The following is an 18,306-nucleotide window of genomic DNA, read 5'->3' as shown; positions in this document are numbered from 1 at the left end:
CATCTATAAGTGAGCGGTGAATCTCCGATTACAAAGCATCTCCTCCTGTGTATATCGAAACTATACCCAACTTCATCACTTGATGACCCTCATCAAGTCGAAAAATAAGTCAAAGTGATGCAATAGTACGCAGAGCCTTTATGTTGTCCTGGGTTTAAGAACTAATATTATACAATCATAACCTCGGACTAATCCATTCGATAAGTGATAACCACTTGAAAAATCCTAGGAAGAATTGTTTAGTGACTGATCATATGATCACTCGTTTGTATGATTTGACATCTACATGCATATACAATGAAACGTGTTGTCTGACATCACAGATTCTAGTCTTAAGGTCGAGAAACTTTTATTCTTATTTTAGGTGGCTGAGTCAACTAAAACGAGTTTAGAATATATGATAAATAAAATGTGTTCCATGATCGAAGTGACATATAAGACCTCATTTTACCATAGTACATTCAAGATATTTATAAGTGCAGCTTGCATATGTATACAGACAAAGTAAATAACTTTATTTTTTGAAACGTAAAATATTAATAAAATAAAGTTTGTTTATAACATGAGTCAATAAAGCTCAAACCACAAGTTATCTTTGAACATTTACTCTAACAATCCCTCACTTTTCCAATGGCCAACTACCCATAGAACTTACAGACATTCCTTCACGGTTCTTTTCAAAAAATGGTCATGGAAGGAGCTTTGTAAGTGAATCAGCTGTAGAGCGAATTTCTCTACCAATATGTCTCATCTTCTTACAATCCCCCCGATGATGTTGAACTTTCTCAGTATATGTTTAGATTATCTATAATACCTTGGCTCTTTTGCCTACGCAACAACATTAGTGTTGTCGTAGTACATCGAGACTGGGTTACTTCCATTTGGAATGACGCCCAACTCTTGGACTAAATTCCTCATACAAACATCTTTTTTTTGTTGCAGCCGATGCAGCTATGTATTTGACCTCTGTGGCTGAATCTGTCGTAGTGACTTTTTAGAACTCTTTAAAGAGATATCACCACCATTAAGCTTAAATACAATAAAATGTTGATTTTGAATCATCCACATTTGATTGGAAACTCAAATTAGTGTAACATTCCGAGTTTAATTTCTACCCACAGACCATGAACAAATTCTTATTCCTTCTCAAGTACTTAAGATTGTCCTTCGTGGATTTCCAATGAAATGTACCGGGGTTCGACATATCCAATTGAAACACTCAATACAAAGGCTATATTAGATTGAGTAGATATCATATAATACATAATACTACCAATAACAAATGTATAGGGAATGTGTGTCGTGGTTCTATTTCATCATCAGTTTTAGGGGCGCATATACATGGATAGAGTCATACCATGACATATTGGTAAATATCCTAACTTAGCCTCTTCCATAGAGAATCTTCTTAGTATGATATCAATAAAAGTCGTTTAGATGAGCCCTAGCATCCTTTTTTACCTATACATATAGATCTGTATTACTGATACATATGATGATTCGCCCATATCCTTCATGAAGAATTATCTAGTTATATTTTAGTTTATTGTAACAATCCCACATAATTTACAATGAGTAAGATGTTATCAACATAAAGTACTAGAAGTGTCATTGCACTCACACTGAATTTCTTTTACACGCATGGTTTCACAGGATTCATAAAAAATCAAACTCTTTGATGGTGTTATCGAATCGAAGGTTTCAGCTCCTAGATTTCTGTTTGATATTATAAATTGATTTTTGTAGTTTACATACTTTATGTTCACTTCCTACTAATGTAAATCTTTCAAGTTGAAGCATGTAAATATTTTCCTTAATGTCACCATTAAAGAACTTCGTATTCACATCCATTTTCAATATTTCATAGTCATATCATGTTGCTATGGTTAGAATAATTCTAATGGACTTGAATATTGTGGATGGAGAAAAAGTTCTCTCATAGTCAATTTTATGTCTTTAAGTATATCATTTTGCTATTAGTCTAGTTTTTTTATCCAATATAAACTCTTTATCTAAGAAAGTGACATTCCTATAAACAAACACTTTTATTTCTTTGGGATCATAGAGGTAATATACAACAGAGTATTTTTTATATCCCACAAAGTAGCACAAACAGGATTTGCTATCCAATTTGTCTCTCACTGTTTGCTTCACATAAGCAGAGCATCCTCATATTCTAAGATAAGAATATTTGGGAGGCTTCGCATCCGTATCTAATATAGTGTTTTTCCATTGTCCATACATTCTCAATCGCATATTTCCAAAATGATGGAGACAATTCAGTGAATCCTATAATAGATCGAACCATGTCTATCGATATTTGATTACGATATTCTGACACACCATTCACAAATGTCAATTTAACCCATAATTTTTCAAAAAGTAAAAAATGCATGCAGACCCATAAACTTGGGCCCATGGGCTAGGGTTTTCCCGATACCATCTCGGGCAGCCCATGCACTTCTTGCTACCCAAATTTTTTCGGGCAGCAGTCTCAGGCTTCCCACATGGATCTCAGCCTTGTCTGCACCCTAATTTTTTTTTAAAAAAAATTGTTGAAAAATATGTACAGCCAGTGAAGGGTAGTGTTGTACAGCCCACAAGATGCAGCGGGCATCATTTGTTTCGAGCAGTATGTTAAAAAAAAAAATATTCTTGTTTCCTCAAATTAATTCTTTGGATGATGTACTTTTCTTGGAAAAATCTTACGCGGTTAGAAACAAATATCTCAATATGATTTAAACAATAAAAAATATGAATCATAAATTAAAAACTTAGGCTCATATATCATTATTGGTATACCATTTTCTCGTATCTAAGACGCAGAGAAATTTAAAATTTTGTAATTTGACGATCAAATCACGTTTGGGTGTTGTATGACTCTAAATTCATCCATATGATGTTTATTGAGAGCTTACATTTAACGTTTATCACTTGTCTTCAAATATTTTAGATTTGAAGTGGATATATCTCTTTTTGTATCTCTCTATGAACAGTCAACTGAAAATAAACTTTTTCTCTTGTCTAGATTACGCTATAAATCTAGACGGAATTTGTGTTGAGAATCAATTGACAGAAGGCTGAGGTTTGGCGAAGTCACGACAGCAATACTATAGAGCAACAATATCATGCAATGGTGTGAGGGACGACTCGGTCGCGGTTATGTTCCAAGGGTGGTGTCCAAAATCTTGCTGTGATGAGAGAGAAGAGAGGATTCCTGACAATTTTGATTTTCTTGAAAAAAGTTCGATTTTATTGTGTTGTGTGTTGTTAACTATTAACAACATGTATTTATTTTTCTTTCAATAATTGAATCATGATCCTACTAAAAACTCTAGGATTATGTGTTTCACCCTTGTCAAATCTCTCATGTTTATATGATAGGATTAGATAAGTCATTATCATCCAATGATTTCTAGACTCTTCTAGAACTCTCTATGTATATTTTGACTTTGTAAAAAATCCACTAACCAATGTCTGAATAGGAAACTCCAAGTTTATTAATCAAACAATATATGATTATGTTTCATCATAATCTCGATCGACAATCAAATGTTGCCTATGTGATAAGGGTACAAAACTCGTTATGATGTAAAATAAAAAATTTGAAGATCAAAATTTTCGCTAATTTATTTTTTGGAACTTCTTCACAAATTTAAGACAGTTATACCCTCTTTACGAATTTAGAAGTCATACTAACTCTCACAACTTCCAAATATGAAATCAACTTATAAATATCTTTATAAGTAATATGTTTAATCTACATCAAACTAAATCATCAAATTCAACACCTTGAATTTAATTATTTCAACGAAAATATAGAAATTAATACTTGTTCTTAGTCATGGCTTCATAACTCATATGATTTGAGACAACATTTATCTCTTATATGAGCTTACCCTCGTTTGCCCTATTTTGTGCATCAATCATTTGATCACAATAATGTCAGAAATCAGTTCAGATTGCATCCATCGACTCAGGGTAAGAGCGCCCAGTAGCATCACCTCGTGATTCATTAGGTATCACTGATATTGTCTGCAAGAACCAATAAGTTATTGTTAATATATAATATGGTCCCTTTCAACACGTATATCCCGATCGAATATGTAATCATTGGTATGCCGAGAGCTGCATGTGGATTCGATAACGATACGATATATCTTTGAATAATAAGAATAACATCGAATGTGCAACTAGGAAAATACTTTTCCCTAAAGCACGATTAATATTCTGGCCAAAGATTCCTTGCACTAATAACTCATCAGATCATATAGTATATTTACACCTGTAGATGAACAGTGAATTTCCTACTATAAAGTATCACCTCCTATGTGTGTTGAAATACACCAACCTCGCCACCTCATGTTCCTCAAGGAGTCAATAATAAGTCAAAATATAGCAGTAATACGCAGAGCCTCTATGTTGTCCTGAGTCAAATGACTAATGCTGTATAAACATAAACACAGACTAATCAACTCGATAAAGATAACCATTTGGAAAATTATAGGGAGAGTTGGTCAATGATTCATGATATGATCACACATATGTACTACACCAATGGAACATGTCGTTTAACATCACATATGTTAGTCTTGAGCTCGAGCGTCCTTTATCCTTATTTTATGCGACTAAATCGACTATGAAATGAATTTAAAGTGTACAGTAACTAAAATCTATTTCATGATCGGCGTGACATATACGAAATCATTATACCATAGTATATTCAATATATTTATCTATGTAGCTTATATGAATATACAGATAAAATAAATGTCATAATTTGTTAAAAAAATTATTAAAATAAAAATTGTTATCACCTAAAAATAAATAAAACCTAAATCACAACTTGACTTGATGGACGACACCTACACTAACATATATTTTGAGCAAATCACATTAATGTTGTAGTAATTGTAGTTATATTTCCTTTATTTATCCTACAAAAACCTTTGAAAACTTGCCAGTTTTGCTCTTTTGGCTTTTTACTTGGTGTGCCTGGCTGGGAACAATGAAGGGTGCCAAGAAAAAGGAAAGAACAAAACTAAGATAGCTTTCTCTCAAAGAAATAAAAAATTGTGAGATTGAGAAATAAATCGAATGTCATTGGTCTTATTGAAAAAAACCTTTCCATGTTGAGGCCCAAAACAATGGGCCCATTACTCTAAACGGGTTCGGTTATGTAAAACAAGAAATCATAAATTATTTTGACATGGTTTTAGTTTCAATTTGATCCGTTTTTAATTTAAAATATATTTCTATAAAATTTAGTTGTAAAAAGTAATTGTGCAACTTATGAGATAATTTAATTAGTTAAATTAATGGTTTCACAACTATGTTACAAAATAGTATTAATATTTAATATAATTATAAAAAATTGTGGTCAAATCTGATTTATATTGATCAAGTAGTTCAAATTAACTGTTAATAAATAAATAAACTTAATATTAAATTACAGTCCAGGTTCCAAAGTTTTATTTCTTGGAACCATAATCGAATCAAAGGTCCTCACTCCTCAATCAATAATTTAATGATATTTCGTGAGTTGGTCAAAAAAATGTTCCATAGAATGTTGAGTTGTTTTTGCCGAATATTTAATGTTTAAATAATTTTGCCTACTCGATTGTGTTGACAAAAATTTGTGTGAGACGGTCTCACGGATCATATTTTGTGAGACGGATATCTTATTTGGATCATCTATGAATAACTATTACTTTTATTCTAGGTAAAAACTTGTGTGAGACGGTCTCACGAGTCGTAGTTGTGAGAGGTATATCTTATTTGGGTTATCCATGAAAAAATATTACTTTTTATGATAAGAGTATTATTTTATATTGTAAATATGAATAGGGTTGACCCGTCTCACAAACTAAGATCCGTGAGACGGTCTCACATGAGATCTACTCTTTATTCTAATAGTATTACTTTTTATTGTAAATATCGATAGGGTTGAATTGTCTGACAGATAAAGATTCGTGAGATCGTCTCACAAAAGACTTACTCGATTGTGTTTTATTTGGCCTAAAAATTTGCTTCCTACAAAATAAAGCTATGTTAATTAAATGTGTGAATCTCTTGTAAAATTTATGCGTATTCATACATTTTATTATTAATATAATATATGTCATCAATTTTTATATGTTGTAATTTCATTTATTAGATATTTGATTTTGACATGTTTCCTCGTATCCAATTAGTAGATATGTTGTACATTCACATAAATGTGTACGGTGAGTGGGCAACATATCAAATTGATTGTATTATATAATATATAACAAATGGAGTTTTAGTCAAAGAGTAGGTATTATGTGAGACCGTCTCACGGATCTTAATCTATGAGACGGGTCAACCCTACCCATATTCACAATAAAAAGTAATACTCTTAGCATAAAAAATAATACTTTTTCATGGATGACCCAAATAAGAGATCCGTCTCACAAATAAGACCCGTGAGACCGTCTCACACAAGTTTTTGCCTTAGTCAAAATATGACATTATTATTTCTCCCAAATTATAATTCTGAACATGAAACCCTGGAATTCGTCGCCTAATGCAACAAAATACAGTCTCAATTGGTCAAGATTTTATTCTTATTTTTCTAAAAATTTTATATAAATTATATCTTGAACAAATATTAAATCAATGTGTGTCCAAATCGTATGAACTCAGCCAAAAAATTTAATAGGATGGGATCCCACTTAGAAGAAACGATAATTAATTAATAGGACCATAATATTAATATATTCAACTTTGTTGGTCCCAGATACCACTGTAATAACAATAATAATATTAAATTGAAAATAAAATAAACATCATAAATTTTTACGTAAAAAGCCCCCGGAAACAAATTAGGAATAAAAAAACCATTGACATCCATTATGATATTTTGTAGATCACAATATCTCAACAGAATACAAGGGGTGAAATAATTTGATCACTTTCTTGATAATAAGATAAAATTAGCTCACAATAATCAAACCAAAACTCTATATTTTCAGGATGATTAAATTAGGGAAAAAATTGTGTGAGACGGTCTCACGGATCGTGTTTTATGAGATAGATCTCTTATTTGGATCATCTATGAAAAAATATTAATTTTTATGCTAAGAGTATTACTTTTTATTGTGAAAATTAGTAAAGTTGACACGTATCACAGATAAAAATTCGTGAGAACGTCTCACAAAAAACCTACTCTAAATTAGGAAAAATTAAGTCATATTCTTTGGGAACTCTCATCATGACATATAAGCAGGTATGTAACACAACTCTTTCCATTTCCATTTGGGTAAAAAAGGTTAATGAGATACTATAACAAGAATAAAATAATTTTTTATCGAATATAATAATTGAATTTATCATGAAAATAATATTATCTAGGACTGGTTTTGTTAAATGTCCCACATCGGTTGGATAAATAACCTCTGAGTGGTATATATGGGATTGAACAATCCTCCCTCCTTGAGCTAGCTTTTGGGGTTGAGTTAGGTCCAAGTTCCAATCTTAACATGATATCAAAGCCCGGATTTCACCGTTATGTGTTGGACTGCGTATAATTAGGCCACCCATTCTGCCCATAATTGGGTCATTTGTAAACTCCACTGTAATGCCCAAGAATTTGATTAACATAATCTGAGATGATTAACGTAATCTGATATGATTTATTGATGATGAACGAATATGAGTATAGTTAGACCACTCCGGAACCAAATTGGTTAAAGCATATGAGTTATGTAATGTTTAGGCAGAACCGGTGGCGCCCGAGCGGTAGAAAGAGACAGCCCGAGCGCCAATGTTCAACAAAGAAGAGTCTCGGGCAGAAGAGGTGGCGCCCGAGCGGTAGAATAGTACCGCTCGAGCGCCAATGGAGGAGCATCCGGACCGAGAGCCTCGCGCCCGGGCGGCAGATTGTCACCGCCCGAGCGCCGAGCTCGCGCCCGAGCGGTATGTTCTTACCGCTCGAGCGCGAGGCGTGGCGCGTGAAGGATGTGCCACTCGGCGTTTTGCATGTACGAGATATATATATATATATATATATATATATATATATATATATATATCATGAATTCTGAAAGAAAAAGGAATCGAAGAAAGAATCGAGAAAAGGGTTCAGAGAAAGGGTTGAAAATCCTTACGCCTTTTCTGAGAAATCCGTCCGTCCGATTTTGAATCCGACTTCGGTATTGAGTTCCTATCGACGTAGACTACGACTTGACGTAAGTTTTGCTACGTTTGAATATGATTTAACAATATCGTATTGTCAGAATCTGATATGATTCATATATGATGTTCTTGGCATGTTAGACATCGTATAATCTGAACTGGATTGAGAAAAGGATACCATATGAAATTGTTATGAATTTCAAAGTTAGATTAATTGAGACTTGATATCAGAATTGAGTTGTTCTTGATTATGAGATGTTGGATTTATATCTGAGTGAGATGATAGGGCTGGATATATTGAGATTATGATGTTATATTGTTGAAACAGAATTTGATTAAATTCTAATTATATCCAGTATTGATTGAGTGGTGTATTGATACCGTACCCTCGATATGGCTATTGTCAGATTGAGTAATTGACAGGATTTGAGTTCGAGACTTCGACAGAGTCAGAGTATCAGAGTAAAAGGTATAAATTATGTTGTGTTGGGATTGCACAACTCGAGGAAGGTTTGACTCGAGTTTCCCTAAATCACATACTTAGTTTATTACATTGATTCTTGTAATTGATGAGATTGATGTTTGTTGTCTATTGATTTATAGACACTGCATGTAATGACTGCTGATTTGCTAGTCATTGATTGATTTGCTTAGATACTGACTGTATGTATTGATTACTGAGTCGTTGAGTCATAGGCTGATTCGCCTAGTCACCGGCTGATTCGTCGGGTTATTGTCTGATTCGTCCATTATAGGCTGATTCGCCTAGTCACCGACTGATTCGTCTGGTGATTGACTGATTCGTCTAAACTTAAGCTGATTCGCTTAATTACAGGCTGAGTTGTCTGATTATTGGCTGATTCGCCTAATTACTGGCTGATTCGTCAGGTTATTGACTGAGTCGTCAATTCTGCGGCTGATTCGCCCAGACACTGGAGACATTAATTATATCGATGTCGTTTAGGGATTGATTCATTCCTATCGACTGAGATTCGATATAATACCTATATCCAGACATCGGGATCCCTAGGATAGAGTTGAGTCGAGTCTAAGACGACGCGTCAGTGGAGTCGAGTCTGAGACGACGCGTCGGTTGAGTTGAGTCTGATATGACATGTTGATTTACATTGTTTATGCCATTCATGATTATTGAATGTTTGATATGAATTTATGTTTCTGATTTGAGACATGTTATGAATACTTCTTATATATGCTTTCGTATATGCTTTTATATGACTGCATGTTTACATTGTTTATACTGGGATATTTATAACTCACTGGAGTTATCCGGCTGTTGTCTTGTTTTGTATGTGTGCATGACAACAGGTGGGGCTGGATCAGGGTCAAGAAGAGGATGAGAGAAGATTAGATAGCGTGGAGATCCGGGCTTCGTAGCAACATAGGATTCAGCACTGATATGTAGTTGAACCTAGTTGAATTCTTGTAGATAACGCAAGATTTGTATGTTCATGTTTAATATGTAATTTGAGTAAATTAAATTACGTTTCCGCTTTGTATTTGAAAAAAAAAATTTAGACCCTGTTTTATAATTGATTTATTTGTCCCAAACATGATTAAGAACTTGATTAGCGTCCGGGTCCCCACATCCACGCTCCAAGATGTTCATTCCTGGGCGTGAGAGGGGTGTGTTAATTGTCCCACATCGGTTAGATAAATAATCTTTGAGTGGTATATATGGGATTGGACAATCTTCCCCCCTTGAGCTAGCTTTTGGGGTTAAGTTAGGTCCAAGTTCTAATCTTAACAGGTTTTTCAATTTTGTCGGACCAATATTCTAAAGTTTTCGAAAGACATTTGACGAGTATATTTATACTATATTAAGTATAAAAGTTAATGAACTATAATAATTAACTTTAACATCATCGAGTAATTTTGAAAATATCAAAAAACACCATTATCAAATCACGAAAATTATCATGTCACATCACATATCAAAAGGTGCCAGTAGAAATTATATCTTCATATTCTTATATCAACAAAAGATAATAATAAACACATCCTTAAAACATCCAACCACTTGACCTCTCTACTTCCCTTCACTGTCTTCATTGATTTAAGCACTTGAAATTATTAATCTTTTTTCCTATGGACATTCTTCATGATGGTACAAATACATTCAACCAAAAGGAATTTAAAATTTCCATAACATAAGATGTCGAAATTTTATGACACCAAAATTGGGTGGCAACGACAAGTTGAGAATATTTTATTCAATACAAATGGATGATGTCCCCCTAACAGAGATATTGTCCAACTTCACCATTTAATGTCTTGAAACTTAAATCCCCAACAGCTCACATGGCTTAGATGGACCTCAATTGTTTATCATGTGAGTTCAGGTTTCTTAATTTGAAAACTAAAGTCTCCGGAAACTAAAGCTAAAATAGATATAGGAAGTGAAATTGACTAATGAATGTTGCAGATCATACGATAGCATAAGTCGTACTCATGGGATTTAGGCAAAAACTTGTCTGAAACGATCTCACGAGTCGTATTTTGTGAGACGGTTATCTTATTTGGATCATCCATGAAAAGGTATTACTTTTTATGCTAAGAGTATTACTTTTTATTGTGAATATCGGTATGGTTACCCGTCTCAAAGATAAAGATTCGTGAGACCGTCTCACAAGAGACTTATTCTGGTGTTTATTGGTATCTTGTGTCACTTTCGATTTTCCTATCCACTTCTCTCACATCTTCAAGATTTTTTTGTCCAAGCAATGTGCCATTATCGATAATTATGCACCACTCGCTATATAAGGAGTACAATTTTTAGGTAAAGGTAGATTTACAGGATGAGTCGATAAATGATCTGGATAATAAACTGAAAATATGGATAATATAATATTTTTTGCGCTTATTTTTGTATAATCAAACCAGATGCTTATGAAGCAAATATGTAAAATCTTATTGAAGTGTTAAATGTTAGTATGAATAAACAGAACAAATCAGTAAAGTACGTCTTACTTTATTGTGTATATTCTATAACATATACACGCACACATTCATTATTTAAAATGAAATTATTATACACTCACAAAAATCTAATCTATGATCATATTGTACTTTAAATTGACGTTTTACTCTAGGCAAAAACTTATGCGAGACGGTATCACGGACCGTAGTTTGTGAGACGGATCTCTTATTTGAGTCGTCCACGAAAAAATATTACTTTTTATCACCGTCTCACAGATAAAGATTCGTGAGACCGTCTGACAAGAGACCTACTATTCGCTCCATATAGTATGTATATATCCGATCTTGCTTGAACGTTTGCAAAGGAAAATAATTTGGTTTTTATTTTCTTTAGCCCAACTTTTCCAAGTGTTCGGAAGACAAAAAATATTATATTTTTAGAAAAGGGCGTGAAAAATCAAGGGCTTTCTAATGGGCGTGGCTAGCTAAATATTCCTCTGTAACCACCCAAACCTGTAGTTAAAAAAGAAAATTCGTGGACCATCCCAAGTCTAAATATTGACCATCCACGTGGAAGCTGACCCCATTTGGCTTAGACAAAATAAAGAGAACAATATTTCAACATGAAATATTAAATAGAACACAGATGTGTAACCCAAAATAGCATTAACGGGTCTCTCAACCAACCATACCCAAATATTTTAGAATTAAAACATTTATTAGAATGAAATACAAAAAATGGGGGCAACCACACATTTCATTCCACTGCTTTAAATTACAGGGAGATGATGGAGACTCGTTTCCTTAGAAAAAAGGACCATTTGTCTCCTTGCTTCCACCCTCTCACCATCTCTCAAATTTCTTCAAATTTGGATCACAGGTTCTTAGAGAGAGAAACCAAAACATCTTAGAGAGAAGGAACCCGATGGGGAATTGTCAGGCGGTGGATGCTGCGGCACTAGTTATACAGCATCCAAATGGGAACCTGGAGAGGATGTACTGGCCAGTAACAGCTAGTGAGGTGATGAAAATGAATCCAGGGCATTACGTTTCTATTATCATTCCACTTCCAGCTCCTGTTGGGGAGGGACAAGAGAATGTAAAGGACAATGAGACCGTTCGTTTCACCAATGTTAAACTTCTCCCACCCAGTCATGTTCTAGTTCTTGGCCGAGCCTATCGGCTTGTCACCACTCAAGGTTAGCTTATGCATAATCAGACTCCTCTTTCTCTTATTGATATGGAACAGCGTTTCTTGAATCTTATTGGGGGTAGTGTGGTTATAAGTTTTCAGTTGTTTTATGTTGCAGAGGTTATGAAAGTAGTAAGAGCAAAGAAGCAAGCCAAGTTGAAGAAAAAACAAGCAGAATGGAAAGACAATTTATCAATGAATTCAGAAACGAAGAGTACCACTTGTAGGTCTGATGCAGAAAATTTGGCTTCCGAGAAGAGCAACGATCAGGTGAACTTTGTACATTGAGCTTTCCACCCGGACTTCCCTTTATTCGTTTCTGCAAAAAATTGAAAGCGAGGAACAAGAGTCAAGAATGCATCTTGATGTGTTTAACATCATCTTCTTTACAATGATTCTATGAATAATCGGACATTTTTCAGGCTATAAGACCAGATAGGCATCAGCGAAGGTCAGCATCAGCAAATTTGACTACAGGAAGGCCCAAATCATGGCGGCCATCTCTTCAAAGCATTTCCGAGCATGGAAGTTGAAATTGGTTGATGGTTCAATAACATAATCATGAACCTGAAAAGAAGTGGAATCATGAGTCCTTTGTATAGTAATTTTAGAACAGTCTCGCAAAATAGAGTCCCTTACTCTTTTCTGTACTCATAATGCTAATTATAGAGTAAAATTGCAACATCTTAACAAAATATTCTTGCTTTTTTTTAATGATCGAGCTACAAAAAATTGGTGTAATTTGGGGTTTATACACAAATTCCAATCACGGTAACAACGCTGACAAATATGTAATCAAATTTGTAAAATCACTTCCTATTCTCGCTCAGAAGGCCATAGGACATCTTAACAAGAGCCTTATAACAATTATAAACATAGAATCAAGATCAATTCACCTTAAATCAAGTCAATCATACGAATATATATATTTATTCTTTCTTCAGTTCTCCGTTGAGACATAGGCATCAAACTTGCATTGCATTAGTGTTGATCCTTTTTCTGTCTTCTCTAGTTTTACTCTTATGTTTTGTTATGTTTTTACTTCCCTGCATAGTTACTCATTACATATTATCATCTTTCTATAGATCGGTAACACATTTCTTACCTTTTCCATGAATCTGGGATGAATAACTGCTTGACTATATTGTGAAGAGACAAGGTAATTACGACTTTGCCCGTCTTTCCCAGACCGAGCTGAAGCTCAGCTAGGCTTAATACATTGTGTTACTACAGCTTAACATCGATATTGATTTACCCATTGACGGACCTATACCCCACTGCTCAAGCATTTCAGCAGCTCAGCCAAGATAACTGACACTCTAAACCAGCCAGCTATGTATCCATACATATTACATATGTTCCCGATGGCACGGAATCACTCTCTAGAATGCTACCAAGGATAATTTCCTGTCATGCATAAGATCTAAAGCCAAGATGAATTCCTGCCCAGTTTTATTCTCTTGAACTTTCTCGTGGTTAATTAGGTTATCAAAATTGTCACACCTAAACCACATTGAGAAAGTACCTAGGTCCCACTAATCAACACAATAAGCAAGATTCTTTCCTGAGTACCATACACCTATGACAGCTAATCTCTATGGCACAAAGAGAGACCTCTGACATCAAAACCTTAAAACCTCTTCCCTAAACTTAGGCTCTAAAATACCATTGAACCACTAACTAGCATTTCCCATTCAAGCCAGTCTCCAACATAGACAACGGGAATTCAATACAAAACTATAGAATATATGAAAAAATTAAGAAAGAGAATCACAGATTACCTCAGCACAGACGTTAACAACCGTTGGGAGATCATTCCCAAAAGTTTCCTTTTCCTTTGAAACTGTTCTCAGCAATTCAGCTTTTGTAAAATCCAAGATTTCGATTCTTGATCGTGATAGTATTTATAATTTTAGATTGGACAATATCATGTCAAACTCAAGAATTTGAATAATATAGTGTATTCTTTTTTCTGAAATTGAGATGTACAGAAATACCTGGATAAAGATTTAAGCAAGAAGATAATCCAATCCTGGAACTAAAAATCTTGAGGATTTTATCATGTAATTTTCGAAAATAATATTGGAAGATTTGTTAAGGATTTTCGAAAATAGTAGGGAGAGCCTACGCGATAAATGCAGTCTTGGGAAATATTTAAAAGTTCAACTACCGGGATTTTAGGAAAAATAATCCAAATATTATTTGTGAAAAATACCACTAAATTTCGGATTTAAGTAAGCAAATTTGTGGGATTTAAGAAATATAATTTTTATTATTTTAAGAAGTCAAAAATCTACCGAATATTGGGAATTAGACACAAAAGTCGAAATTTTGCAGACTGGGCAAGGCATAATTTCGAAAATTTCCTTGGGATATACATAGAAATTTCGAAATTTAGGTCTAGGATAAAGAATAAATGTAGATTTGATCACGATTTTAGATGAAGATTTGATTCGAAATTCAAACGCGATTTGATACACGATCAGGATAGCAGCCAACCCCTATAAATAGGAGGGCTCAGTGTCTCGAAAATCACACCTCTTTTTCTCCAAATTTTCGAGAATTCCCCCTCCCCCCACCCTAGTTCCTTAGGATTTTCGAGCACAGCGAAGCGCTGCCGCAGTCCAGCCACCGGAGTTTTCACGTTTTTCTTCAAGAAGTTTAAGGAAAGTGGGCTTGTTTTAAACTGTGTATTTTCGGTGCATTTATTTTCGTATTTTCGAAATTTCGGTCGAGTACAATTCTTTTCTACCCCTTTTGGTTATGATTTGTGCATAAGTTTTACGTTGACACTGTGAGGATCCAACTGGATATGGGAGGGAATCCGAACTATGATATGACCCTCATACGGTGGGGATATAACCGATTCGGCCTCGCCCCCTTAGAGGAATAAAAATTAGGGACTGACGTCAGTAAACCATTGAAAGTAGAGGAATCTCAGTGTCAGGTCAATGATATCAATGTGGTACGAGTCAAAGTATGCATGGTGTGTGTGTGTGTATGTGTTTCGAATTTTATATGCATGTTGTTGTGTACTCGAACGGCCCCCACTTGCTGAGTATTCCCAAAATACTCACCCCTTACAACCTTCCCAGATAAATCCGAAGAGAAATCAGAGGAACAAGTTGAGCAAGAAGAGTCGGATCAATTTTGGGGATGGTGAAATTATTTAAATATCGAGAATTATGCTACAAAGATTTAAGAATGTTAGTAGGTTTATTTTAATTGTAAACGCTTCCGCAATTTATTCAATTTATTCAGTTGTAAAGACAATGATTATTTTTGGCGAATTTATGAAATAAACTGATTTCGGTTTATAATGTGCTACGAGGCTAGTCGTTTTTCGATTTTGTGATTGATGAGCGACGCCGGTGTCAATCCCGAGTTTCGGGGCGTGACATTTAAGTGGTATCAGAGCCGTCAGGTTCAAAATCCGAGTGGAAGAATCGAGTTTCAAAAAAAAAATCGGAAATTTTCGTATTTGGGCCAAACAGCACCTTACGTGCGCCGCCGAGCTTTTCCGGCGATTCCGACCGTTTCCGGTAATGCGTGTTCGATCGGAGACCAGTTCCGAAATCGTCTCGACGAAACGAACAAAATCCCTCAACCAATTTCAGATTTCGTGTTCGGGTGAAACCGTAATTTCAGATCTAAGAATTTGGGCATAAACCCTAAAACGCCGAAAATATTTTCGTCCAATTACCCTACCAATCCTACCCATATTTTAAATTAATTTTACCCAAACGATACACAATCCATGGGTAACGTTTAGCATTAATCAATTCTGGGATCAGATCAACCAAGCGGAAACGCCCAAATTCGAGTTAGTTAGCGAGTTGCGCGATTTTCCGGCGAAATTAGGTAGCTTTCCGACCGATTCTGGCCGTGCCATCACCGGTTCCGTGACCCTTACCCTGTCGCCGACATGCACCTTTACTCCGACCGTGCTCCGGTGAGTCAACCCGGCGAGTCAACTCGACCGAATCATCGAGTCAACCCGCCAGCTTTAACCTCCTATTTTCGGAAATTTTCGAAAAATACATATAAATTTCGATACCTTGCTCTATTAGTTCTTGATATTTATTTAGATTGGTCATGTTCATTTGTTTAGATTGGTTTTGTTCACTTATTTTTCCTGTTTGAGAAATCAATAAAATATTTTATTTGTTCCATTGATTTTAATTTACTTCTGCGCAATCTATTACATGAAACCTACTCGTACCAATTCTTAGAACTTGCGATTGTAGGAAATGGCCGGCAGACCCCCAAGGCAAAACCGTAACCCGCGTTACGCTAATGCCGATCGCGAAGAGAGACAAGAGAATGAATAGGCAAATGGACCACCGTCTGCAGTTAATCTAAGCCGAGCCGATCTTATGGCCATTGCCACCATAGTGGTCACGACACTGCAAGGGTTGGGAAACCCAAATGCCAATCAACCACCTCCACACCACCACGGAATGGAGTCAAATTTCATTACGAGTCCCTTCGTAAGAACAGATATCCGATATTCAGAGGGGACGTTGACCCCGAAGTTGGCCAGAATTGGCTGAAGAGTGTCGAAACTCAGTTAAGGCTTTTGGAAATTCCCGAGGCACTCAAAGTGGATGTGGTTGTGCCTTTTCTAGAAGACAGAGCAGCTAAATGGTGGGAAGCAGTCTCGCCAGCCATGACCGCTGCTGGACCAATCACATGGCGAAACTTCCGAGAAGCATTTCTGAAACAGTACTATCCGCCGGAAGTCAGACTACAGAAGTTGAGTGAATTTGAAAATCTCACCCAAGCCCCAGACAAGTCAGTTGTGGAATACACGTCTCAGTTTAATGCCCTTGGATCTTATGCTCCGGCCATCATGGCAGACGAAGTTCTGAAGCTGCACCGCTTCAAGAAAGGATTAAACAGTAGAATTCAGTCAGCCTTAGCAGTTTATCAGCCCGCCAATTTTTCAGATCTTATGTGCGCAACTATCCGAGCTGAAACCGATATCCGTAGAACACGGATTTCGTGTGCGAATGGTCAATATTAAGCATTATACTACTGTTTTGATTAACTACATTGATTTGCTGGTTTTACACATAACTATCTGTTCTGGTTTTTCATATATTTTGAACAACACGGATTTCGTGTGCGAATGGTCAATCTTCCTAAGAAGATGAACATCAACAAGGATCTACAACTCCCTTCGGAAGGAGTTTCTGGATTACAAAACATAGAGCCAGTTATTTCTGGAAATGAAAAGACCAGGGATCCAGTTTGCAAAGGCCTTGCTTTCACCGACTTCCAAAGATCAAGCTGAGAGGTAAATCCTGAACATCAATTGATGATTTCACTGGATTCAATGTACGGCTGGAATTCGGAAACAGCAGTAAAAAGTTCTTGAACCTAGTTTGGTGTTTTTTGATTGGATACATGAGTCCTATCATGGAGTAGTCTCAAGTTTGAGATGCCATTTAGCACATCTTTTTGGAAGAATGGCAGCCTATATCTGCATCTTTCGAGCTTTTAAGATTTTACTGAACATTTTTGTGAGAACCCGAATTTCTAGCATTTCAGCAGCTATGCAAAACTCCAGCAGAAGTTAATATTTCCAGCAGCTAGAAATATTCAGTAGCAAGGGAAAATTCCAGCAGAAGCTAAAAATTCCAGAAGCTGATACTTTTCCAGCAGATTAGAATCCAGCAGCAGCAGCACGAAATTCCAGCAGACAGTTACCAATTCAGCCATGACTTGTAACTGAAGCATTTAACACGGAATAAAGATTGTTAATGGCAGATTATGGCCATTAATTGGGAGGCTAACAGTCAGAATTTTGACTATATATAACACTCTCAAATCTCTGAAATGGGTTACACAAATCTTGAGATTATCACTTGAATATTTGAGCTAAGAGAGTGCTGATTTTCGAACAGCAGAAACCAGTAGCAATAACAAGCAGATTTCAGACGTCAACCGAAACACTTTTAGCAAATTACTGTAAGTGGGCTTATGTATAAATATTTTGAAACTCGTTTGATGATTTC

General features: G+C 35.5%; 2 protein-coding genes and 2 long non-coding RNA genes across 4 annotated transcripts; 3 read left to right on the top strand and 1 right to left on the bottom strand.

The window, feature by feature from the left end:
* Positions 1–10,504: 10,504 nt before the first annotated feature.
* Positions 10,505–11,654, top strand: LOC140837173 (uncharacterized). Its single transcript, XR_012119229.1, has 3 exons — positions 10,505–10,617; positions 10,809–11,240; positions 11,399–11,654. It is a non-coding gene; the product is annotated as an uncharacterized lncRNA (long non-coding RNA).
* A 365-nt stretch (positions 11,655–12,019) lies between these two features.
* Positions 12,020–12,845, top strand: LOC140837171 (uncharacterized). The gene is made up of 3 exons (XM_073203229.1): positions 12,020–12,293; positions 12,405–12,556; positions 12,709–12,845. The coding sequence occupies exons 1-3, from the start codon at positions 12,020–12,022 to the stop codon at positions 12,817–12,819; spliced, it is 537 nt and encodes a 178-aa protein (XP_073059330.1). The 3' UTR covers positions 12,820–12,845.
* LOC140837172 (uncharacterized) lies at positions 12,482–14,151 on the bottom strand. Its single transcript, XR_012119228.1, has 3 exons — positions 14,068–14,151; positions 12,719–12,853; positions 12,482–12,605 (listed from the first exon to the last, which is right to left on the bottom strand). It is a non-coding gene; the product is annotated as an uncharacterized lncRNA (long non-coding RNA).
* Positions 14,152–16,582: 2,431 nt separating this feature from the next.
* Positions 16,583–17,312, top strand: LOC140835670 (uncharacterized). The gene is made up of 2 exons (XM_073201071.1): positions 16,583–16,638; positions 16,787–17,312. Exons 1-2 carry the CDS (start codon positions 16,583–16,585, stop codon positions 17,310–17,312), a joined length of 582 nt encoding a protein of 193 aa, XP_073057172.1.
* The last annotated feature ends 994 nt before the right edge of the window (positions 17,313–18,306 follow it).

This window comes from Primulina eburnea, chromosome 7 (assembly GCF_022965805.1).
Source record: "Primulina eburnea isolate SZY01 chromosome 7, ASM2296580v1, whole genome shotgun sequence".
Taxonomy (NCBI): domain Eukaryota; kingdom Viridiplantae; phylum Streptophyta; class Magnoliopsida; order Lamiales; family Gesneriaceae; genus Primulina; species Primulina eburnea.
Note: the sequence above shows the minus strand (reverse complement) of the source record. Positions and strands in the feature narration are given on the sequence as shown.